This window comes from Chiloscyllium punctatum, chromosome 24 (genome assembly GCF_047496795.1).
Source record: "Chiloscyllium punctatum isolate Juve2018m chromosome 24, sChiPun1.3, whole genome shotgun sequence".
NCBI lineage: Eukaryota > Metazoa > Chordata > Chondrichthyes > Orectolobiformes > Hemiscylliidae > Chiloscyllium > Chiloscyllium punctatum.
The window spans coordinates 74,227,926-74,249,998 of record NC_092762.1 but is presented as its reverse complement, the minus strand read 5'-3'; the positions used below and the strand labels follow the sequence as shown (position 1 = coordinate 74,249,998).

The window sequence follows — 22,073 nt, the reverse complement described above, 5'->3', positions numbered from 1 at the left end:
GGTTCTTGTCCTGCAACACTCCATGTTAGTGATTATTTATGTTCAAGAGATTAGCGATGCCGCTTCATTATTTAGTCAATCTGGGCTGGATTCTAAGACAGGCGCCACAGATTCCAATAAACAGTACTAACAGTCCATAAAATAATGGATATTTTACTCTTTATTTAGATGTAAGGCTGGGGTATGAGTTTCTGTGCCTATTAGCCTGGCACTTCTGGTATTTGAAATAATTTTTGAAGCGTTATGACTGCAGCATTGTCAGGAAAATAGCTACCAATTTGTGCATAGCAAGTTCCTACAGCAACAACACAATAATGAACAGATAATCTCTTTTAATGAGGGCACTGTAAAAAGTTCCTTTGCTTTGAACTGTAATTGAGTAGACGATATTTCCTTTCCTCTAGACTGGACAGGATGCTTAGTAATGATACCAAGTTCAGACAATTCCTGAACGCACCATGTGATTCAACACCATCTAAGTGACACTTTTAAAATTTTTAATTTTTTAAAATTCACTACTTGAAACAACCAAGACTCAAGATCCCAATCTTGTACATTGTCAGTTTCAGAAGTGGATGACACAACAATATTTACAGATGATAATTTGGAATACCTGATCACTTGGGGCTGGATGTGGCTGCTTTATTACATACAGCAAATTAGCCAAATACTATTAGGGAAACTGTGAAAATATTGATTTGATTAATTCAATGTATTTATGGAACTTCCACCAACATTCTTTGTTTCTCCTCTGATCATGTCAGCAAAAAGGCCTGTGTTAATTTTTTTTCAGAGGAATAAATAGTTCAAATAACATGTATTTTGTGAGAATCGCATCCTGTAAGTTAATGTTATCACATTTATTCAAATCTAGGGTGGTTATTATTACAGGGAAGCAGAAAAATGGGGCCAGACACGTGATGTGCCAGAAATGAGGCTTCAAAACATGACTGAAATCATTACGCCCAGAAAATATCAAGGAATTGAGTACTTCACTTGTCACTAATTAAAGGGAATTGCAATAAAGAGAGATAAACATGTTCATGGAGCCTTTCGCAAACACAGGATTCCTTAAAGCTCTTCACAACTAATGACACACCTTTTGAAGTATAGTCGCTGTTGTAATGTGAAAGCATGGCAGCCAGTTTGGACACAGCAAACTCCCAAGAGCAACAATGTGATAATGTCCAGATAGAGAAAAAGACAATATAGAAAATTGAAGGTCATTCAGCCCTTCAAGCCTGGCCCACCATTCATAAGATCATGGGGCTGATCATTCAATTCAATTATCTGTTTCTACTTATCCCCTGTATCCTTTGATCCTTTTAGTCCAAATACTATATATAAGTCCTTCTTGGAATCATAGAATGTTTTGGATGCAACTACTTTCTATGTTAGTGAATTCCACAGGCTTGCCACTCTCTGGGTGGAGAAATTTCTCCTCATCACAGTCCTAAATGGTTTACCCTGTAACTTTATACTGTGACTCCTGGTTCTTGTCTTCCCTGTCATCAGGAACATCCTTCCTGCATCTACCATGTCTTGTCCTGTTTGCATTTTATGTTTCTTTGAGATTCCTCCTGCCCCTGCACTCGTTTTTCTGAAGTCCAGCATACATGTACCTAATCAATTAGACCTCTCCTCATCTGCCATTCCTGCCATCCCAGGAATCAGTCTTGTAAACCTCTGCTGTATTCCCTCTATAACAAGAACATACTTCCTCAGAGAACGAGACCAAACTGCGCACAGTAGTGTGATGTTTGTCCCTTAATTAACATTGTGCAGAGTGCTAGGATAATTTCCTTGCATTTCAAAGTAGCGTCATAGGATCTTTTATATCCACCTGAAAAAGCAGACAGGGCCTCATCTAAATACTATCCAACAGACAGCACCTTCCTCAGTGCACCATTTTCTCAGTATGACAGTATGGTGTCAGCCTAGATTCTTTTGCTCACATTCTTGGAATGAATCCCAGACTTCTTAGCCAGAAGCAGGAGTGCCAACTGAGACATCGTAGATACTTTTGCCAAATGAACTGTAATGTCAGTTCAAAGTAATTTCTCATAGACTTATCAACAAAATAATGAATGCTAAAAAATAATTATTCACATGAAGTAATCGGGCAATCTATAAAGCTTGTAAAAGATGTTATATAGGAAAAATGACTGTGATCAAAAAAGGACAGCATGCAGGTTTTGATGCAATGACTATATTCATTCAGCATAACTCAGCTGAAGTCCCCTGTGTTATATTCAATACATAGAAGAATAAATAATTGTTTTTCAAGCTCTCCTAAAAGTGGAAAACCTCTTCAGTAAGGAAAAACAATTATTGATTGAACTCCACAGCTTGTGATGATTACGGAGACAGGGTTATAGTACAAGGGACTGAGTAATGGGTTTGAAGATGGTTCCTGAAGGAATTAATTTTTTGATTAATTATCATTATTTTTTAGCGTATTTAGAAATAGTCAATGCTATAAAATCATTTATTTGATGTCTTAATGGGGACATGTTTTAGCACGTTCAACGTGATTACTTATGCCCATCAATGTCTATTTGGCAGAAAACATTCAAGGGTTAACTTTAAAAATAAAATTTAAAAAGCTCCACAGTTAATTGTGTCCTGTTTTTTTCCCACTCCCCAGAGGCTGGTATCCCATCACCAAGTTACCCTTTATTTACATGTGCAGAATCCTTTGTATCCTGGTTTATTCATCATTGCAATGTTAGTGACAATCAGTGTTCACTGCTCAACCAATCACACCCTCTCCTTATACAATATTAATTGTTGTTTGAGATTTGCAATTCTGTCTTGATGAGTGCAAGATGAAACACTTTATTTCAACAATACTCAAGCAAGTATTTTTTTCCAATTATTTGTTACATTTTCGTATCTCTAAAATACGTTGGAATTGTGCACATAATTTTGGTTGTCATATTTTTGGTTTTGGTGTTTTTTTGGAGGTAGGTGGATGGAAAGGGAGCTTTAAATGACCAATATTGTTTTAACATAATATCTAGTAAATCATCAGAACATTTACTTTTCCTGTCTGGAACACAGATAGATTTGCTGTACTCAGGACCACGGAAATGGAAATTAATTTGCTGAGAGCACATTTATGGTCATTGTATTCTTCACAATAATTCACTGTTTATAATAGTGCGTAGAAAATTTCTACATAGCCTGCTCACCTCAGCACACTCAGTATTCCACTTGCATGTTTTGATGCATGCAGCACTGTGCCAAGAATGTGGATTTATTAAATCTATTTAACAAGATATGATATGCCAAGTGGCTCAATATTGACAGTCCCAGTCAGACATGATCTCTTACAAGGATCAAGTGGTTTCACAGATTGTTTGATAAATACTGTTGTTTTATTATTGCTGCTTTTTATTTCACTAGCCTGGGTTCTGTGATAAAGGGCAAGTGCATTTGGCCAGGATAAGGTAATGGCATTGTATACAAGTAATCTGCAGGCCCAGACTAATAATCTGGAGACATGGATTTAAATCCTGTGATGTAGATGGTGAAATGTTACTTCAATAAAATCTACAATTAAAAGCTAATCTAATGGTGACCATGTAATTATTGCCAATTGTCATAAAATCTCATCTGGTCCACTGATGCCTTTCCTTAAGAAAGAATTTCTGCTGTCCTTACCTGGTCTGGCCTCAATATAAATCCAGACCCGCAGCAATGTGATTGACTCTTAATTTTGCTTCTGAAATCGCCTAGCAAGCTACTCAGATCAAGGGCAATTAGGGATGGACAACAAATGCCATTGACGCCCATATCTAATGAAAAAGTGAATTCTCTGGAGTTTGGAAGAATGGGAGATGATTCCATTGAAACATATGAGATCCTGAATGGGAGAAGATAGCATAGCAATACCGAAGGTAAACATCTGGATGCAAAATCTAGAACACAAGCACTGATTCAGGATAAGGGACCAGTCGTTTAGGACTGGTTTAGGATAATTATTTAGGAGAATTTTCTTCACTTGGAGGGTTGTAAATTTCTGGAATACTGTATCGCAGAGGATTGTGGAAGCTCTGTTGTTGAGGATATTAAAGGGTAAGATCAACAACTATTTAATCTCTCAAGGGATGTGGGGAATATTTGGGAGAGTGGAATTAAGTCAGAAATATCAACCAGATTGGTCAAGTTGCCCTACTCCTGTTTCTTATGTTCGCAATGTTATTGTTATATTAGCCTGGCACACCTGACCAAAAAGTAAATAGTGCCACCTTTATTAATGTCAGCCTGTTTGTTCTGGTTGTACACAGCAGTGTGCCATCTCCCCCAGGCAGGTACTGAGCAGAGATATTGGGACTGTATTTGTATTCATTGTGCTTCCAGCATTTCACAATGAACACATTTCTAATGTGAGAATGCAAAGTAACCAATCTACACACATTGAATGTATTCATGTGCAGCAATCTGCAGGAGTTAGATCAATGCAACACGCAGTATGAACCCTGAGTCATTCTGTTGCTCTTGCTACTCCATGAAACTGATAACAATGCTCTACGTCCAGGCCAATTGGCTTAATATTATGATGACTCCACAGGCAGAATGAACGGGTGATTGAGTGCTCTCACAAATAATAATGGAAAAGCAGGTTTAGCAGTTTCTGTCAAGTGAGAAAAGACAATATTTCAAGTCCAGTATGCCATCATTGCCATTTCAGAATTAGAATCATCACAGAAGTTTTTTTCAGCAAACATGCCACATTTCAAAGTTTCTGAACTAGTTTCTTAGAAGCTATTTCAAGACCAAAATACTGTTACTGATAGAAGTGTGAAATAAAGGTAGAGGATGTTGGAGGTATGCAGTAGGTCTAAGTGAATGTTTCACAACAATGACCTTTCATCTGCATGACTTGGAGGTGCTGGTGTTGGACAGGGGTGGACAAAGTTAAAAATCACACAACACCAGGTTATAGTCCAACAACTTTATTTGGAAGCACTGGCTTTCAGAGTGCTGCTCTTTCATCAGATGGTTGTGGAGAATACAATCATGATCACAGAACTTATAGCCAAAGGAGTCTAGTGTCATGGAGATGTCATACATTAAGCAATTTTTAGATTAAATCTTTCATCCTTTAGAATGGGATATGCTGTTTCTGTCTTTGATATGTAAAAACTAGAAATTCTTTTAAATTATATTCTCAAGATAGCTCAGCTTTTCTAACAGTAGGTGTGAAGTCCAAAAGCTAATGCTTCCAAATAAAACTTTTGGACTGTAACCTGGTGTTGTGTGATTTTTAACTTCCATCTGCAGTTTCTTTTCAAAAGCTCATGAATCTAAGACAATGAGCTGGGTTTTGCCTCAGGCTTTGAGACTTCAGTGTTAATCAGTCCTGAGTCCAACCTTGTCAGCAGCAAGATTTAAATCACCAATTTGTCAGGGGCTGCCCCCCACCCCCCCCCAGTTGACTCCCTCCAAGCACCCCATCCAAACATAAATGATGGGGGAAGGGGGCAGGATAGGGACTAGGGAAGGTGATGCAGCTGAGGGGGACATGGATCATAACAGCACCCCAATATAGTGACGTAGAAGTGCATGAGTAATTAAAAGGGGCAAAATCCCTAGGTCCATCAGAATGAAGGGGAATAAATCCAGCAAGACAGTATGAGCTGGTGGTACAATCTTTCCTGACCATTGCTCCATCATTAGAACATGGAGTGTCCAACTCCAATGAACCCTGCCCCTCCCCCACCTTCCATAGCACCTGCATCATTTGAGTGGTAGAAGCTGTTCCATCGTTGACAAAATGCTGGTGAGTGCACTAAGTTGGGATGTTGACCAGGTTATTTAGCAACCCATTTCTGTGCACTGGGTGGTAAATCCAGTTCCGTGACCACTCCTGGGAAAGTTCCCCGATTGGGGGAATGCATTGGCATGCTGTTCAGAAGTGGATTCTCACTGCAACTCCAAATCTGCTGACTTGGGGCTAGAAAAATTCAGTCTATTCAATCTCTTTCTGTGCAGATGCTGCCTGGCCTTGTTGACTTTTTCCACATTTTTTTTGTTTTATTCCCATGGAGCAAAGCATCTTGAATTCAGACCAGCTTTTAAAAAAGTATTCTGGTGCAGATGATAGTTTAAAGGTTAATGATATTTCTTTGATGTTGTTTCCTCCGACAGTAATAAGCAATTTGTTAGCTTGATTAATGTTAGCTCATTTATTGATAAACACTTTGCACCCACCGAATTAAAAAGGCTTTGATCTCTAATTGTGGCTAAGGACAGTGAGTGATACAAAACAGAGATATGCACAAGCAGGGACTGATGCTTTTCAATAAAGGACACTGATATGACTCTTGGTATCTTAAAGAGAAAGCTCCAAAGACCTTTGCCAAGATGAAGAAGTCAGATATTACTGGGGACTAGCTAGTGGACATAATGTTTGGCAAATAAGCTTATTTAACAATGTTAGGAAGTCTGGAAAATTGTCTATTTTCTATCATTTTGAAAGTAAGTTGAGCTTTAATGTTTGAATTAAGTGAGTCTGATTATAGTAGCTGTTCTGCATATTACTGTGAAAGTAAAAAAAGTTATATATTCATATCAAACCATCTCTCATCAGGTGCTTCCTTGATTCATCTTCAGAGATGTTGAAAACACATTTAGCTGGCAGTCACGATTACTCAGGTCAGATCACAAGGTGATGATATTGGTACACCAATTGTTTACACGCTTGTAAAAATAGATTCAAGGCAGGGAGTCAAGCATAAATGTACGATGCTCATAATATGATATTTTTAAACCCTAAGCAGTACATATGGCACTGGAATTGATAATTAAACTGTTTCTATTACAAGTAACCAATCTACAACAGCAGTTTTGCAATGGATGTCCCATGTAATATCTATACTGTGATCTGCACTGTTATAGCTCTCATCATGGTGAAGGATTTTAGTGTTGGGAATGGACCATTTTCCATTTTAAGCTGCCAGTGTCAGCATTAAACATTCCCTCATGTCAGATATAAACAAGTAGATATAAAGGCCTATTTAATCTCCCCTAACTATGTTCTTCAGCCACAACCTGAGGTGAGCTAACAATGCATGACCATTGATGTTTATTTTTCCTCCACCTCCCATTGTGGTTGCACTCTATGGATCCAGTTAGATATCTTGCTGCTCCTCAAAATTAAACAAAAGTCAGTTACCATACCTGCTGATTTGTAATCTTTTCTCTTCTGGTATATCAGTGGAAAAACATTCCTTCCTATTTTAATACACATAGGATTATTGATAAATACACAAATAGTTGTAAAACTATAGTCAGCAATGCTTTGTACTGAAAAAAAAGTAATTTGTGAAAGTTTTGCCTGCTGCAGTTACCTTTGAAGCACAGACAGGACCATGAGTGAGCAACCACTGTTTCTGTGACCTCCCTTAACACTGTGGTCGAAAATTATTTTCTGGTCTCGTTGAAATTGCCTCTTTCTCCTGACTGCTTCTGCTGCTTGTCTCACCCTGTTTGCTATTCTCGTGAAAATTGCATTCAGCTGCAAGCTTTCATTATTGTTATCTTCAGTTCAGGTCCCAGTAATTCTGATACAGTTACCTTTCAAACCCGAGTTTCAAATGGGCAGTGGCAGACAGCAGGTAACAGAGAAAAGTCATGTACGTGATTACAATGAGGAAAGAAAAGTCTGCAATGTTATAATGCCTTTCATGAACTTAGGATATCCTAAAGAACTTTACAGCCAATGTTAACTCTGCTTGAAGTATAGTTGCTCTGTAATATGAAACTCAAGGCAGTCAGTTGGTATACAATATGGCCCCACAAGCAGCAATGAAAGTCATAACCAAATTGTGTTGAGCTTTTGGCTATCTGGCAAATTCCCCTGCTCTACTTTGAACAGTTTAATAAGATCTTTGTTATCCAAAATGAGAGCAGATGAGATCTGCTCTCATCCTCATTTACTGAGAATTTAATGTTTGATGGGCAAGTTAGCAACTCTCTGACAATCCAGCTTTCTCTCAATACTGCATTGTAATTCCAACCTAGGTTCTGTGCTCATGTTCTCAAGAGGGCTTGAACCCAAACCCAGCAAATGTAGGAGCAAAGTCTTACTCTAAGTCATGAGTGACACCATCTGAAATAAGTGTTTACCAAACTAAGTCTGAGAGGTTGCCCTCCATTGTGCAGGTGAAATCCATCTATCAAGAAAGATTGAACAGCCCCATTGAGAATCTGGGATGCAGTGGTAATGTTGCTATCTTTGAGCTAAGATACCTGGGTTCAAGTCCCATTTGCTCCAGAGATGTATTTAATATCTCCAAACTGATTGAATGGAAAATATCTGAACATACCCATTCCTTCATAATTAACAATTGACCAAAAAATTGACAGGTTTGAAAACTGAATGTTCCCATGATTAATTATGCAGTCATTAATTATTGAGGGAAAAAAATCCTCATTTTTGTTAGAATTGGAATGTCAACTTTATTACTGTGCTGTATTGAATAGCTATAGAAGAATAGCAATAACATCTAATTTACTGGCTTGATGTTCAGTTCACTGGTGGGATAATGTCAACATCAGTTGGCTAATCATAATTACAACAGAAGGGACACCATCAATAGAATTGCACAGTAATTACAACATAGAAGAAGACTGTTTGGTCTAATATTGGTATTTAGTGTGTTTTTGGTGTTCCTTTGTGCTAGGTATGACTCCAACCAGGAGAGGGTTTTCTCCTTGAGTCATATTGACTCCAGTTTTGCTCAGGTTCCTCAATGCCATACGTGGTCAAATGTTGTCTTGATGTTACTCTCACCTCACCTCTGGAGTTCAGTTCTTTAGATAACATTTGGACTGAAACTGTAGTAAGACCAGGAGACAAATTGCCCTGGCTGAACCCAAACTGAACATTAGTTTGATTCCTTTGCTAGTGCTGCTTGATAGCATTGTTGTTGACCCTTTCCAACACTTTGCTGTTGATTGAGAGGAGACTGATTTGGTGATAACTGGACAATTTGGATATGTCCTTTTCATACAGAGGACATATCAGGGCAATATTTCTCATTTCTGAGAAAGGGTCACTGGATCCAAAATGTTAATTCTGATTTTACTCCATAGATGCTGCCAGACCTGCTGAGGTTTTCCAGCTATTTCTGCTTTTGTTTCAGCAATTCGCATGCAGGGAAGATGTCAATGTTGTGGATGTACTGGTTTGCCTTGGCGTGGTTAGTTCTGGAGCATGTCTTCAGTACTAATACTGGGAATAGTGACAGAGGCCACAGCCTTTACAGTATCCAGTGCCTTGCTTGATGTCACGTGGAGTGAATCAAATTGCCTGAAGATTGGTCAAGATGGATTATTTACTTGCCACACTTCTGGCTGAAGATGAATGGTATTGACAGTGATGAAACTATTCTCAGCTATTGTGAAATCCCTCCTAGATCACTGTTACCCTTTTAGAGATTGAAAACTGACATCCTTATACGTCTGGCCTACCTGTGACTCCAGAATCAATTTAGTTGTCTCTTAAACCCTTGAAATGGTCTAACAAACTAATCAGTTCAAGGGCAATAAAGGATGGACAACAAACATTGCCTTGTTAGCAATGCCACATCTCATCAAATAATTTTAAAAGTAAATTTCAATTATCTAAACAATTTAACTATAAATTCTAGATAATGGGACATTTCCAACACATAATGTTGCTGTTTCTTAGATTCAAATTTTATGTTGCACATTTTGTCAGAGAAAAGATGCACAACAGGGAACTCTTGCAAATAATGAACTTATGATTGGGGTTGGTTAGCTCAGTTGCCTGGACAACTGGTCTGCAATGCAGAATGATGTCAACAACAAATGTTCAATTCCCACACTCCCTGAGATTACCACATGGACTCTTCTCAACCTCTCCCCTGGTCTGAAGCATGGTAACCCTTAGTTTAATCACCAGCAGTCATCTCCTTCTCATGGAAGAGTTGGACAATGGCAATTTTACCTCTACCTTGAATTCATGGTGCATGATTCAACACTTTCTTAATTTTACAAGAATTTACTTCATGATTATTCTGAATTTCAGTCTATTTTCAGAGTGCATGCACATAGAATCATAGAGATGTACAGCACAGAAACAAATCCTTCGGTCCAACCTGTCCAAACCGACCAGATATCCCAACCCAATCTAGTTCCACCTTCCAGCACCTGGCCCAAATCCCTCTAAACCTTTCCTATTCATATACCCATCCAAATGCCTCTTAAATGTTGTAATTGTACCAGCCTCCACCACATCCTCTGGCAGCTCATTCCATACACGTACCACCCTCTGAGTGAAAAGGTTGCCCCTTAGGTCTCTTTTATATCTTTCTCCTCTCACCCTAAACCTATGCCCTTTAGTTCTGGACTCCCCGATCCCAGGGAAAAGACTTTGTCTATTTATCCTATCCATGCCCCTCATAATTTTGTTAATCTCTATAAGGTAACCCCTCAGCCTCTGACGCTCCAGGGAAAACAGCCCCAGGCTGTTCAGCCTCTCCCTATAGCTCAAATCCTCCAACCCTGGCAACATCCTTGTAAATCTTTTCTGAACCCTTTCAAGTTTCACAATGCCTTTCAGATAGGAAGGAGACCAGAATTGCACGCAATATTCCAACAGTGGCCTAACCAATGTCCTGTACAGCCGCAACATGACCTCCCAACTCCTGTAATACTCTGACCAATAAAAGAAAGCTTACCAAACGCCTTCTTCACTATCCTATCTACCTTCGACTCCACTTTCAAGGAGCTATGAACCTGCACTCCAGGTCTCTTTGTTCAGCAACACTCCCTGTATAGTCCCTCTAAACCTTTCCTATTCATATTAAGTGTATAAGTCCTGCTAAGATTTGCTTTCCCAAAATGCAGCACCTCACATTTATCTGAATTAAACTCCATCTGCCACTTCTTAGCCCATTGGCCCATCTGGTCCAGATCCTGTTGTAATCTGAGGTAACCATCTTCGCTGTCCACTACACCTTCAATTTTGGTGTCATCTGCAAACTTACTAACTGTACCTCTTATGTTCGCATCCAAATCATTTATGTAAATGACAAAAAGTAGAGGGCCCAGCACCGATCCTTGTGGCACTCCACTGGTCACAGGCCTCCAGTCTGAAAAACAACCCTCCACCACCACCCTCTGTCTTCTACCTTTGAGCCAGTTCTGTATCCAAATGGGTAGTTCTCCCTTTATTCCATGAGATCTAACCTTGCTAATCAGTCTCCCATGGGGAACCTTGGGAATCCATATAGATCACATCTACTAATCTGTCCTCATCAATTTTCTTTGTTACTTCTTCAAAAAACTCAATCAAGTCCTTGAGACATGATTTCCCACACACAAAGCCATAGTGACTATCCCGAATCGGTCCTTGCCTTTCCGAATACATGTACATCCTGTCCCTCAGGATTCCCTCCAACACCTTGCCCACCACTGAGGTCAGGCTCACCGTTCTATAGTTCCCTGGCTTGTCTTTACTGCCCTTCTTAAACAGTGGCACCACGTTTGCCAACCTCCAGTCTTCCGGCACCTCACCTGTGACTATCGATGATACAAATATCTCAGCAAGAGGCCCAGCAATCACTTCTCTAACTTCCCGCAGAGTTCTCGGGTACACCTGATCAGGTCCTGGGGATTTATCCACCTTTAACCATTTCAAGACATCCAAAACTTCCTCCTCTATAATCTGGACATTTTGCAAGATGTCACCATCTATTTCCCTACAGTCTGTATCTTCCATATCCTTTTCCACAGTCAATGCTGATGCAAAGTATTCATTTAGTATCTCCCCCATTTTTTTTGTGGCCCCACACAAAGGCCGCCTTGCTGATCTTTGAGGGGCTCTATTCTCTCCCTAGTTACCCTTTTGTCCTTAATATATTTGTAAAAACCCTTTGGATTCTCCTTAATTCTATTTGCCAACGCCATCTCATGTCCCCTTTTAGCCCTCCTGATTTCCCTCTTAAGTATACTCCTACTTCCTTTATACTCTTCTAAGGATTCACTCGATCTATCCTGTCTATACCTGACATATGCTTCCTTCTTTTTCTTAACCAAACCCTCAATTTCTTTAGTCATCCAGCATTCCCTATACCTACCAGCCCATCCTTTCACCCTGACAGGAATATACTTTCTCTGGATTCTCGTTATCTCATTTCTGAAGGCTTCCCATTTTCCAGCCGTCCCTTTACCTGTAAACATCTGCCTCAACATCTGCCTCCAATCAACTTTTGAAAGTTCTTGCCTAATACCATCAAAATTGGCCTTTCTCCAATTTAGAACTTTAACTTTTAGATCTGGTCTATCCTTTTCCATCACGATTTTAAAACGAATTGAATTATGGTCGCTGGCCCCAAAGTGCTCCCTCACTGACACCTCAGTCACTTGCCCTGCCTTATTTCCCAAGAGTAGGTCAAGTTTTACACCTTCTCTAGTAGATACAGCCACATACTGAATCAGAAAATTGTCTTGTACGCACTTAAGAAATTCCTCTCCATCTAAACCTTTAACACTATGGCAGTCCCAGTCTATGTTTGGAAAGTTAAAATCCCCTACCATAACTACGCTATTATTCTTACAGATAGCAGAGATCTCCTTACAAGTTTGTTTCTCAATTTCCTTCTGACTATTCGGGGGGTCTACAATACAATCCCAATAAGGTGATCATGTCCTTATTCTCCTCTATTTATGAGGGGGCCTAAATTATGAATGCAACTAGTGCCAATATTCTGACCTGAATATGGGTGAGGGCTGCCTTTTCCAGTTGGAACCCTTACTGGGAAATCATAATTATTTGGGCATTCCTTGTGGGTGAGAACCCTCACTAATGACATGGAGTTCGTCAAGACACCTTTGTTTTATTTTATTTTATGAGATTATCAGAGGATGATAGCATTATTGTGTTGGTGGTAATCTTGCTTCATTTGGAAAACGCAACATTTTGGAAATACTAGCATGATCATTTAGATGAAATCATGCCGTGGTGAATTTTAGATGCCTTAAGATTTGATATTGTGAAATTTGTATCAGAAATATAGCAATGGACTAAATGTTGACTGCTCTAGTCAATTTTTTAAAATTATTCTTTCACTATAGGTACATCACTGATTAGGCGAGCACTTATGGTCAATCCCTAATTGTCCTTGAGATGGTGATAGTGAGCTACCTCATTGAACTGTTTGAACCTTTTGAGGTAGATATATCATGTGCTTAGGAAGCGGCTTCCACAATTTTAGCATAGATATTTTAATCTTTGACAGCTCCTTGGAAAATGAACTTCTGTACACAAATGCAAAATAAATTAGAAGTGAATTATGATGAATTACTCTAAATGCTTAAATATGAATGTTTCACAATCTTCCATTCTGTATGTGCTAACACAATACAGGCATACATGCATATATGTATTATTGTTTGGTATTGGTATTGAATTATGACTTCGACTTATGTTCTTCAAGTTATTAACAAATGGGTTATTAACAAATCATTTCTGTCATAAGATCATCTTTGTTCCTGATTTGATACATGCCTGTCCCCAGTAAGAGTGTTTCATACTCAGTAACTTTACATTGCCAATTAGCGCTATTTTCTATTTGACTGAAACTATGCTGTATCCAATGACAGGCTTTCTTTCTGTACAGTACAAGCAAGTGGAGCAGTACATGTCTTTTCACAAGTTACCTGCTGACTTCCGGCAGAAGATTCATGACTATTATGAACATCGTTACCAGGGGAAAATGTTTGATGAGGACAATATCCTGGGAGAGCTAAATGAACCACTTAGAGAGGTAAGTTGAAATTTATAAGCATCTGTACATTGTAAAAAATTAAGGGTCATCTTGCTATTGTAATCCGTTAAGACACTCAATTGAATATTGTAAGATTCACTTTAGAGACCAATCTGTGAATAAGTTGAGAAAGAAACTTGCCTTGACAGTGCCAGGTTCTAAATGAGGCAATGCTGCTGTTCATTTCTCCTGCTGACAGTCAGGAGTATTCTAAGATAGCTCTTGTCATAATTTAATAAGACCTGTGCTAAATCCCTGGGGCCCCCTGTTCTCTGTAACCTTCCACAATGCAATACTATTCTTATCCATCTTGACTGGGTGAAAAACTGAGTCAACCCTGCCAGATTCTGAGTAGGACTTGTTAGTTCACAATCCAGTATTAACACAACTGAGTTAGCCAGCACACAATTATAATAAGGAAGGGATAAAATAACATTCTTGGAAAAAATAAAGTAATAACAAATGAGAGGTGAATGCTTGGAATTGCTGGGAACAAGAAAATTGTGGAATTGCAAGCATGGTGAAGTGCTTATGAAAAAAAACATGCTGTTAACCTAATTTTCTGTCTCCATAATTATTGAGTTGCTATATATTTTCTTTATTTTCTATTTTCTGTTTAACTAGTAGATATTCAAACTTTAGTATTTGCATGAGCAAACCTCCACTACAACCCAAAATAATAAGATAGATTTGATTGCATAATTAATGAACTAATTAAAAATAACATATTTGGAAAATCGACATTAATTAATTCACATGAGTGTCACCTCCGTACATCCTAGATAGATTTAATTGCAATGGAGAGGAAGAAAAGATGTGGATGTATAATTTGCATGACAATATATGCCATTATTATTCCTAATTATACTTAAGTTTGCTGTGAACATATTCAGATGTTTCCGCAGGTCAAACGCCAAAACTGAAGTTAGTTGAGTGAAGAGTAAGGCTGGTAAGGGTAGGAAGCAATGGATGAAGAAAGATATTGAGACTCTGGTTAAGAATAAGTAGGAGGCTTATGTTAGGTATAGACAACTGGGATCAAGTGAATCTCTTGAAGAGTATAAGGGATGTAGAGGCAGACATAAGAGTGAAATCAGGAGGGCAAAAAGAGGATATGACGTAACCTTGGCAAATAAGATTAAGGACAAACCAAAGAGATTCTGCAGGTGCATGAAGAGCAAAAGACCAACGAGCGAGTGAATAGGGGCCCTTAAAGATCAACAAGGTAATCTATGTGTGGAACTGTAGGATATGTGAGAGATTCTAACTGAATATCTTGTGTCAGTTTTTACTGTCGAGAAAGACATGGAGGCTAGAGCTTGGGGAAATAAATGCTGATGTCTGGAAAATAGTCCACATTACAGAAGAGTAGTGCTGGAGGGCTCAATAACATAAAGGTGGATAAATCTCTGGCACTTGATCAAGTGAATCCCAGGACTTTGTGGGAAATTGTAGGACCCTAGGAGAGCTATTTGTACCATCTGTAGCTACAGGTGAGGTGCCACAACACTGGTAGGTAGCTAATGCTGTGTCTTTATTTAAGAAAGACCGTAAGGAGAAGCCTGGTATCTGTGAATTTGAAATCGATAGTGGGTTAGTTCTTGGAGGGGATTCTGGGAGATTTTCATGCACTTGGAGAGGCAGGGACTGATTAGCGATAGTCAGCATGGCTTTGTGCATGGGAAAGTGTGTCTCTCAAACTTGATTGAGTTTATTGAGGACATAACCAAAAAGATTGATGAGGACAGAGCAGTAGACGTTGTCTACATGAACTTTAGTAAAGCCTTTGACAAGGTTTTGCATGGTAGACTGATTAGCAAAGTTCGATCACATGGGATTCAGGGACATCTTGCCAATTGGATACAAAATTGGGTTGACAGTAGGAGACAGAGGGTGGTAGTGGAGAGTTGTTCCTCGGACTGGAGGCCTGAGACCAGCAGTGTTCCATAGAGATCAGTGCTAGGCCCACTTTTGTTTGTCATTTATACAAATGATTTGGATGAGCATTTAGGAAGCATGGATAGTAAATTTGCACATGATACCAAAATTGGTAGTATAGTGGACAGTGAAGAGGTTTTCTAAGATTACAAAAGAATTTAGGTCATTTGGGCCAATAGGCTGAGGAGTGGCAGATGGAGTTTTAAGTTGGCTAAATGCAAGGTATTTCTTTTTTGTAAAACAAACAAGGACAGGACTTAATACAGTTAATGATAAAACCCTGGGTGGTGTTGTCAAACAGAGAGACCAAGGTGTTCAGGTACATAGCTTTATGAAAGTTGGGTCACTGGTAGACAAGGTGATTAAGAAGGCATTTAGCACATTGGCCATCATTGCTCAGACCATTGAGTAAAAGAGTTGGGACATCGTTGTACAGGACATTGGTGAGGCCTTTTTTAGAGTACTGTGTATAGTTCTGGTCGCCCTGCTATAGGAAGGATATTATTAAATTGGAAAAGGTTCAGAAAAGATCTACCAGGATGTTGCCAGGACTGATAGTTTGAGTTTTAAGGAGAGGCTGGGATTTTTTTCACTGGAGTGTAGGTGATAAAGGAGTGACCTTAAGAGGTTTGTAAAATCATGAGAGCATAGATTAGGTGAATAGCAAAGTTCTTATCTCTAGGGTGGGGGAGTTTAAAACTAGGGGGCAAGAGGGCAAAGATTTAAAAGAGACCTTTTCACAAAGAGTGGTTCATAAGTGGAATGAACTGCCAGAGGAGTTGGTAGATGCAAGTACAGTTACAACATTTAAAAGACATTTGGATAGGTTAATGAATAGGAAAGGTTTGAAGGGATATGGACCAAATGCAGCTAAGTGGGGCTAGTTTAGTTTGGAAAATTTGCTTGACATTGACAAGTTGGACTTAAGGGTATGTTTCTGTGCTGTATGACTCTAAAAATATTTAGTTGTCAGGTGTTGTGGTTCATGATCAGCCAAATGACCATGCCAAGGCATCGACACAGTGTTGTGCCATCGGTTTTCTGCATGGCAAGTCTCTGATTACTGTACCACGACCAGAGTGGAGTCAAAGCATGAATTTTAACTTTGAGATTTTCCTCTGAGTGTGCCCATGAGAAAACTGGCCAGTGTTAATGGAAATCAATTCATGCAGATGCACACATTTTGCAGAGGCAAAACTCTGGAAAAAATATAAAGGATTATATGTGACTGAGTAAAGACTTTGTCATGCATTCAGGAAAACAAATTTACATTGCCCGGTTTAAATGAAAGTGATGGTTGTTTGAAAAATTGGACCATGCATCTGAAAAAAAAGATGTGTCTTAATACTTGTGCGTAAACTTTAATGTGCTAAACTGTGGACCACTGACTATCTCTAAAATAGCATAGACTAATAAGGATTGTTGCTGGATGTGGAGACCAGTGATGCCTCAGGGAACTGTAACACAAATTATGTAGAACATCAAATATGGAATAGGTCTTTTGCCAGTGGGATAATTGTCTGTGTTCATGTTATTTCTGTGGTAGAGCAGACACAATATCATTTGATTCAATTGCCACTACTCATGATGGGAGCAATAAGGCTTACTTGTACTTTATTTTTACATCTAGGAAATAGTGAATTTTAACTGCAGGAAACTGGTAGCCTCTATGCCACTTTTTGCCAATGCGGACCCAATTTTTGTGACAGCAATGCTGACCAAGCTGAAGTTTGAAGTGTTCCAACCTGGAGATTACATCATCCGAGAGGGGACGATTGGAAAAAAGATGTATTTTATCCAGCATGGAGTGGTTAGTGTCCACACAAAGGGCAACAAGGAAATGAAACTATCAGATGGCTCATACTTTGGAGGTTTGTCACTGAACTTAATTCTTGCATATTGGGGCTACCACATGAATTGCCTGCCTGTGGTGTGACAATGCAATGTTTTAGCCCTGGTTACATTCTGATGAGAATTGGTGTTCTACAGGCAATGTTCCACTGTTGCTCAATGACTATACCACATGGTGGCTCTAACCCAATAGCTCATCAATTTTTGTTTATAATTTACCCTGTTGCTTTTTCATCATTTACTGTTAGTGAACTCTTCACTGGGTCACTTGGGAAAAGTGTGGACTTCCTTCACAATGAAAGCACAATAATCATCGTATAATTCCTTTGAAGTTTTTTAAACAAAATCTTTCCCCACTTACTAGATAACAAAACACCCATATAGATACTTCTGTTGCTTCTCAACAGCAACAAAAATGGTTTTTGAAAAGCCCTTAATGTGGATTAGATTTTCATTTTAACAGCCTTAGTGCTTCTAGGCAAAGCACAAGAAGGAAAATCTGACAGAGGTTTGACAGAACCTCTTGGATTTTTGTGTGTTTAGCTGGTGAAGACGTAAATAAAATCTGTTGTTTTTTTGTTTTATTGACAGTGAAAGACCAAATAGTGACATTTCCATTTTTGATGGATTTTGAATAGATAATCCACTACTAGATAAACAACCAAATGCCAAATGATAAAATGCTAATTTAATATATAGACATTAGTCATTTACTCAAACAGAACGATGTCAATGTTGGTATTTGAAGGGGTGAATTTTCCCTTCCCTGGATGTAGAGAGAGGGGTAATAATTGGGTGAATTACTGCTGGAAAGATAATCACATCCTTTTCAGCACCCTGTCAATTAACTGCTAAATGAGAGGCCCAATGTGGGCTTTGATAACTGTGTCTGCAGGTACTTTCAGCAGATTCTGCCTAAAGTGCTTTGAAAATAATTGTTTTGACAACTGAAGGTGTCAGTTAGGATAAAAATATTGCTTAAAATAAACCTAATCTGAGTCCAAAAGAGGTCAAAATCTTTCAAAAGTAATTTAGCACAACACATTCAGCAGTACTTGCAAAAGCATTTGTGAAAAGCATTCACTTTTGGTTATTAAGGTGTTAAGACATGGGTTTTTGTGTTTCTAAAAATGCCAATGCTTCAAAACATTAGCTTGACTTTTGTTGGTGTCACAAGCCAGCAATGACAAGTAAATGAATCACATGACTGGGGCAGTGATGCATGCCCAAAATGATTCAGTGCAAAAGTGGTTGCTATCCGTGTTCTGTCTGCTTGTACTCGATAATCTTTCTCTTTTGACTTGGCACTGGTTGCAGCTTGGTTGCAAGTGGTCCCAAGCCAACTCATTGCTCCACTTCCACTGTGCTGAATCGTTTGTTCATGACTTTGGTGTAGCTGAGGAATACTAATCTATAATTGTGAGCTATTTCCAGAAATCTTCTCACAGCCCGCCTGATAAATCCCATCTTCAAATTCAAAAGATAAATGATTAAATGTTTAGTTTCAACTATTGATGGTTATTGATTATTTGAAGTCACCATCTTGCTGACTTGAGCTTGAGTTCCAACTAGACTAAGATTTCATCATCTTTTTGCAAGGTAAAGTTAAAGCTTTAGTACAAAGAACAGGAATACCACTGTTTCGTTGATTTCCACCATTTAAAAAAAGAATATTCTTTTCTGTATTCAGGCAAATAATAATTCCTCACCTGTTTCACAAAATATTGACAATAGTGCAACAGCCATTCCACCCACAAGGTTCATGCTAGTATCTATTCTTCAAACATTTCTCTTCTCGACTCTGTCTAACCCTATCACTCATGTCTGTCTAGCTTAGTCTCAAATGTTAACTTCAGCTCTTCCTGTGGTTGAGATTTCCACATTCTACCCACTCTTCAGTGGAGGAGGTACCCCCCCAAATCCTGTACTGAGTTTATTATTGACATCTTGTACTGATGGCACCAGGTTAAGTTCTTTCCAGCAAATGGAAACACTTGCTGTGTTATCAGTTGGCCTCTCACTGTGATGCACGTGTATACTAGAAGTTACCTTTTTTTTAATGCACGTACAGAAAGAATATGTATATACATTGCACCTGTTACAACATAAAGCCAGTGACAAGATTCTCAAGTTCATTTTACATGTCACTACTTTGCCCAATCAGATAAGAAGGGTGGCATTGTGGCACTGTGGTTAGCACTGTTGCCTCACAGATCCAGGGACCTGAGTTTGATCCTGCGCTTGGGCAACTGTGTGGAGTTTACAAATTCTCCCTAATCTGCATGGGCTTCCACTGGGTGATCCAGTTTCCTCCCACAGTCCAAAGATGTGCATGTTAGTTGGATTGGCCATACTAAATTGCCCATAATATCTATAATTAGCCATGGGAAATGCAGGGATAGAGTAGGGGAGTGAGTCTGGATGGGATGCTGTTTAGAGGTTCATTGTAGACTTATTGGGTTGAATGGCCTGTTTCCACACTGTAGGGATTTTATTCTATTCAGTGGGTCTTTAAAATTGTTTGACAGTTAACTGTCAATCACCACCTAATTGGTGTATTCTCCATTTCTTCTACCAATCAGAGTCCACTTGCCAACCAATTTGCACACTTCTCTAATACAGATCTATGTTGTTTTCTCCATAAATTGGTATTCTGCAAAATGCTTTGACATGGTTGTCCTTTTTCAGCAGTAATCTTTGAATTAAAAAAATTGCATGTCAACAAACATAATTAGTTGCAAACAGTTATATCAACACCCACATGCTATGTCAATCAGTGTATGCATTGGAATCAATTCTTGAAGCGTCATTGGAAATCAAATGTAAGAAGCTTTCCTGTCCTTTATCTATCAGTGCTGAAAATAATCCAGCAATTCTTTCACTAGGATAGAGAATCCTGTCAATGTTGAAACATTTACAGACCATTATTTGGCCAATGAATTTTGGGAGCAAAAAATCAGATCTGTCACAATGGTGCCAGAAGTAAAGTACTTTTGTAGGGTTGTTACTAATGGCTAAAGAGAGATAATTTAGTAAAGAAAACTGTCTACATTTGGTGTAAACCTGCAAGCAACTAGCACATGATGTCACCATTACAAATGCAGAAACTATTCCTTTCAAATTCCTTCTCCTTTATCAGAACCAGATGGGCTTTATGTACAGATCAGAGATGGTCACATTGCATGATGGAAAAAGCTCAAGGAGCTACGTGATTCATTCCTGTTCCTGAGATCACTACTGCCTCACTTCCTGAGATCACTACTGCCTTACAGCACCAGAGACCCAGGTTCAATTCCCACCTCGGAAGTTTGCACATTCTCCCCATGTCTGTGTGGGTTTCCTCCCACAGTCCAAAGATGTGCAGTTTAGGTGAATTGGCCATGCTAAATTGCCCGTAGTGTTAGGTGAAGGGGTAAATGTAGGGGAATGGATCTGGGTGGGTTGCTCTTCGGAGGGTCAGTATGGGCTTGTTGGGCCGAAGGGCCTGTTTCCACACTGTAAGTAATCTAATTCAAAGACAATGGTGCCATTACAAAAAGTAATATATTGTTATACCCTTCTCATAACATAGATTTAAGCAATGGATAGGTTATGGTGAAATCTGCAAGCGACAACTGTGATTAGCTTACAATTTTCTATTCTAATTTGCAGAAATCTGTTTATTGACAAGAGGCAGGCGAACTGCCAGTGTGCGTGCTGATACCTACTGTCGTCTGTATTCTCTCTCTGTGGATCATTTTAATGAAGTATTGGAAGAATACCCCATGATGCGAAGAGCCTTTGAGACTGTGGCCATCGACAGACTGGATAGAATAGGTATGCATAGTGTCCTTATAACACTACTAAACATCCTCTCTTCTATTTTCCAAATATAATTCTCCCTGAAAGTGCAGAAATTTATTCCATACTGTAGCAAAAGATTAGTAATTACTTGGTGCAGTTAGATATGTGTTCGGAGCTATGTGCTTCAAAATTGTATGTATCCTAGCAACAGACAGCCTGTCATAGATAAACTACAATTCATTACAAAGAAGTAATCCTCTTATACCACATCATTTTTCAATAAATTATTGAATGATGTACATTATTAAGTATTGCATAACATTGAGTATTATTCTGCATGATAGAAGCACCATGTAATTACTTTGGTACTGAATATTCTGGTAGTTCATGCAATATAAACTGTGAATAAATGTAAAACATTTATTAGTTGAATTATTTTTTCATAAAAATAAAAGAGAGCATGGAAAACTAAATAGTGATATTCACTGATTAGCTGATGAAATATTACATAAGGTTTGCTGTTTTCCAGACTGTTTTCATTACTAATTGACCCTCTAAATCTATCTGTTTCTGAGGGTAAAGAATGAATCACTAACTAGACAAGATCAGTAATTTACAATGTAAGGAGAATATATTTGGCCTGATTACATTAATTTATAAATTTTAATCCCTTCACAAACAAAGGATTGTTAACAG

At 38.7% G+C, this 22,073-nt stretch overlaps 1 protein-coding gene across 1 annotated transcript in view; it reads left to right on the top strand.

Annotated features, from left to right (window-relative positions):
• LOC140494699 (potassium/sodium hyperpolarization-activated cyclic nucleotide-gated channel 2-like) overlaps positions 1 to 22,073 on the top strand; it is a 126,223-nt gene that overhangs the window by 79,606 nt on the left and 24,544 nt on the right. Inside the window, exons 5-7 of the mRNA XM_072594190.1 lie at positions 13,659 to 13,805; positions 17,374 to 17,614; positions 21,246 to 21,410. Of these exons, the coding sequence (XP_072450291.1) occupies positions 13,659 to 13,805; positions 17,374 to 17,614; positions 21,246 to 21,410 (553 nt within the window). The remainder of the gene's footprint in view (positions 1 to 13,658; positions 13,806 to 17,373; positions 17,615 to 21,245; positions 21,411 to 22,073) is intronic.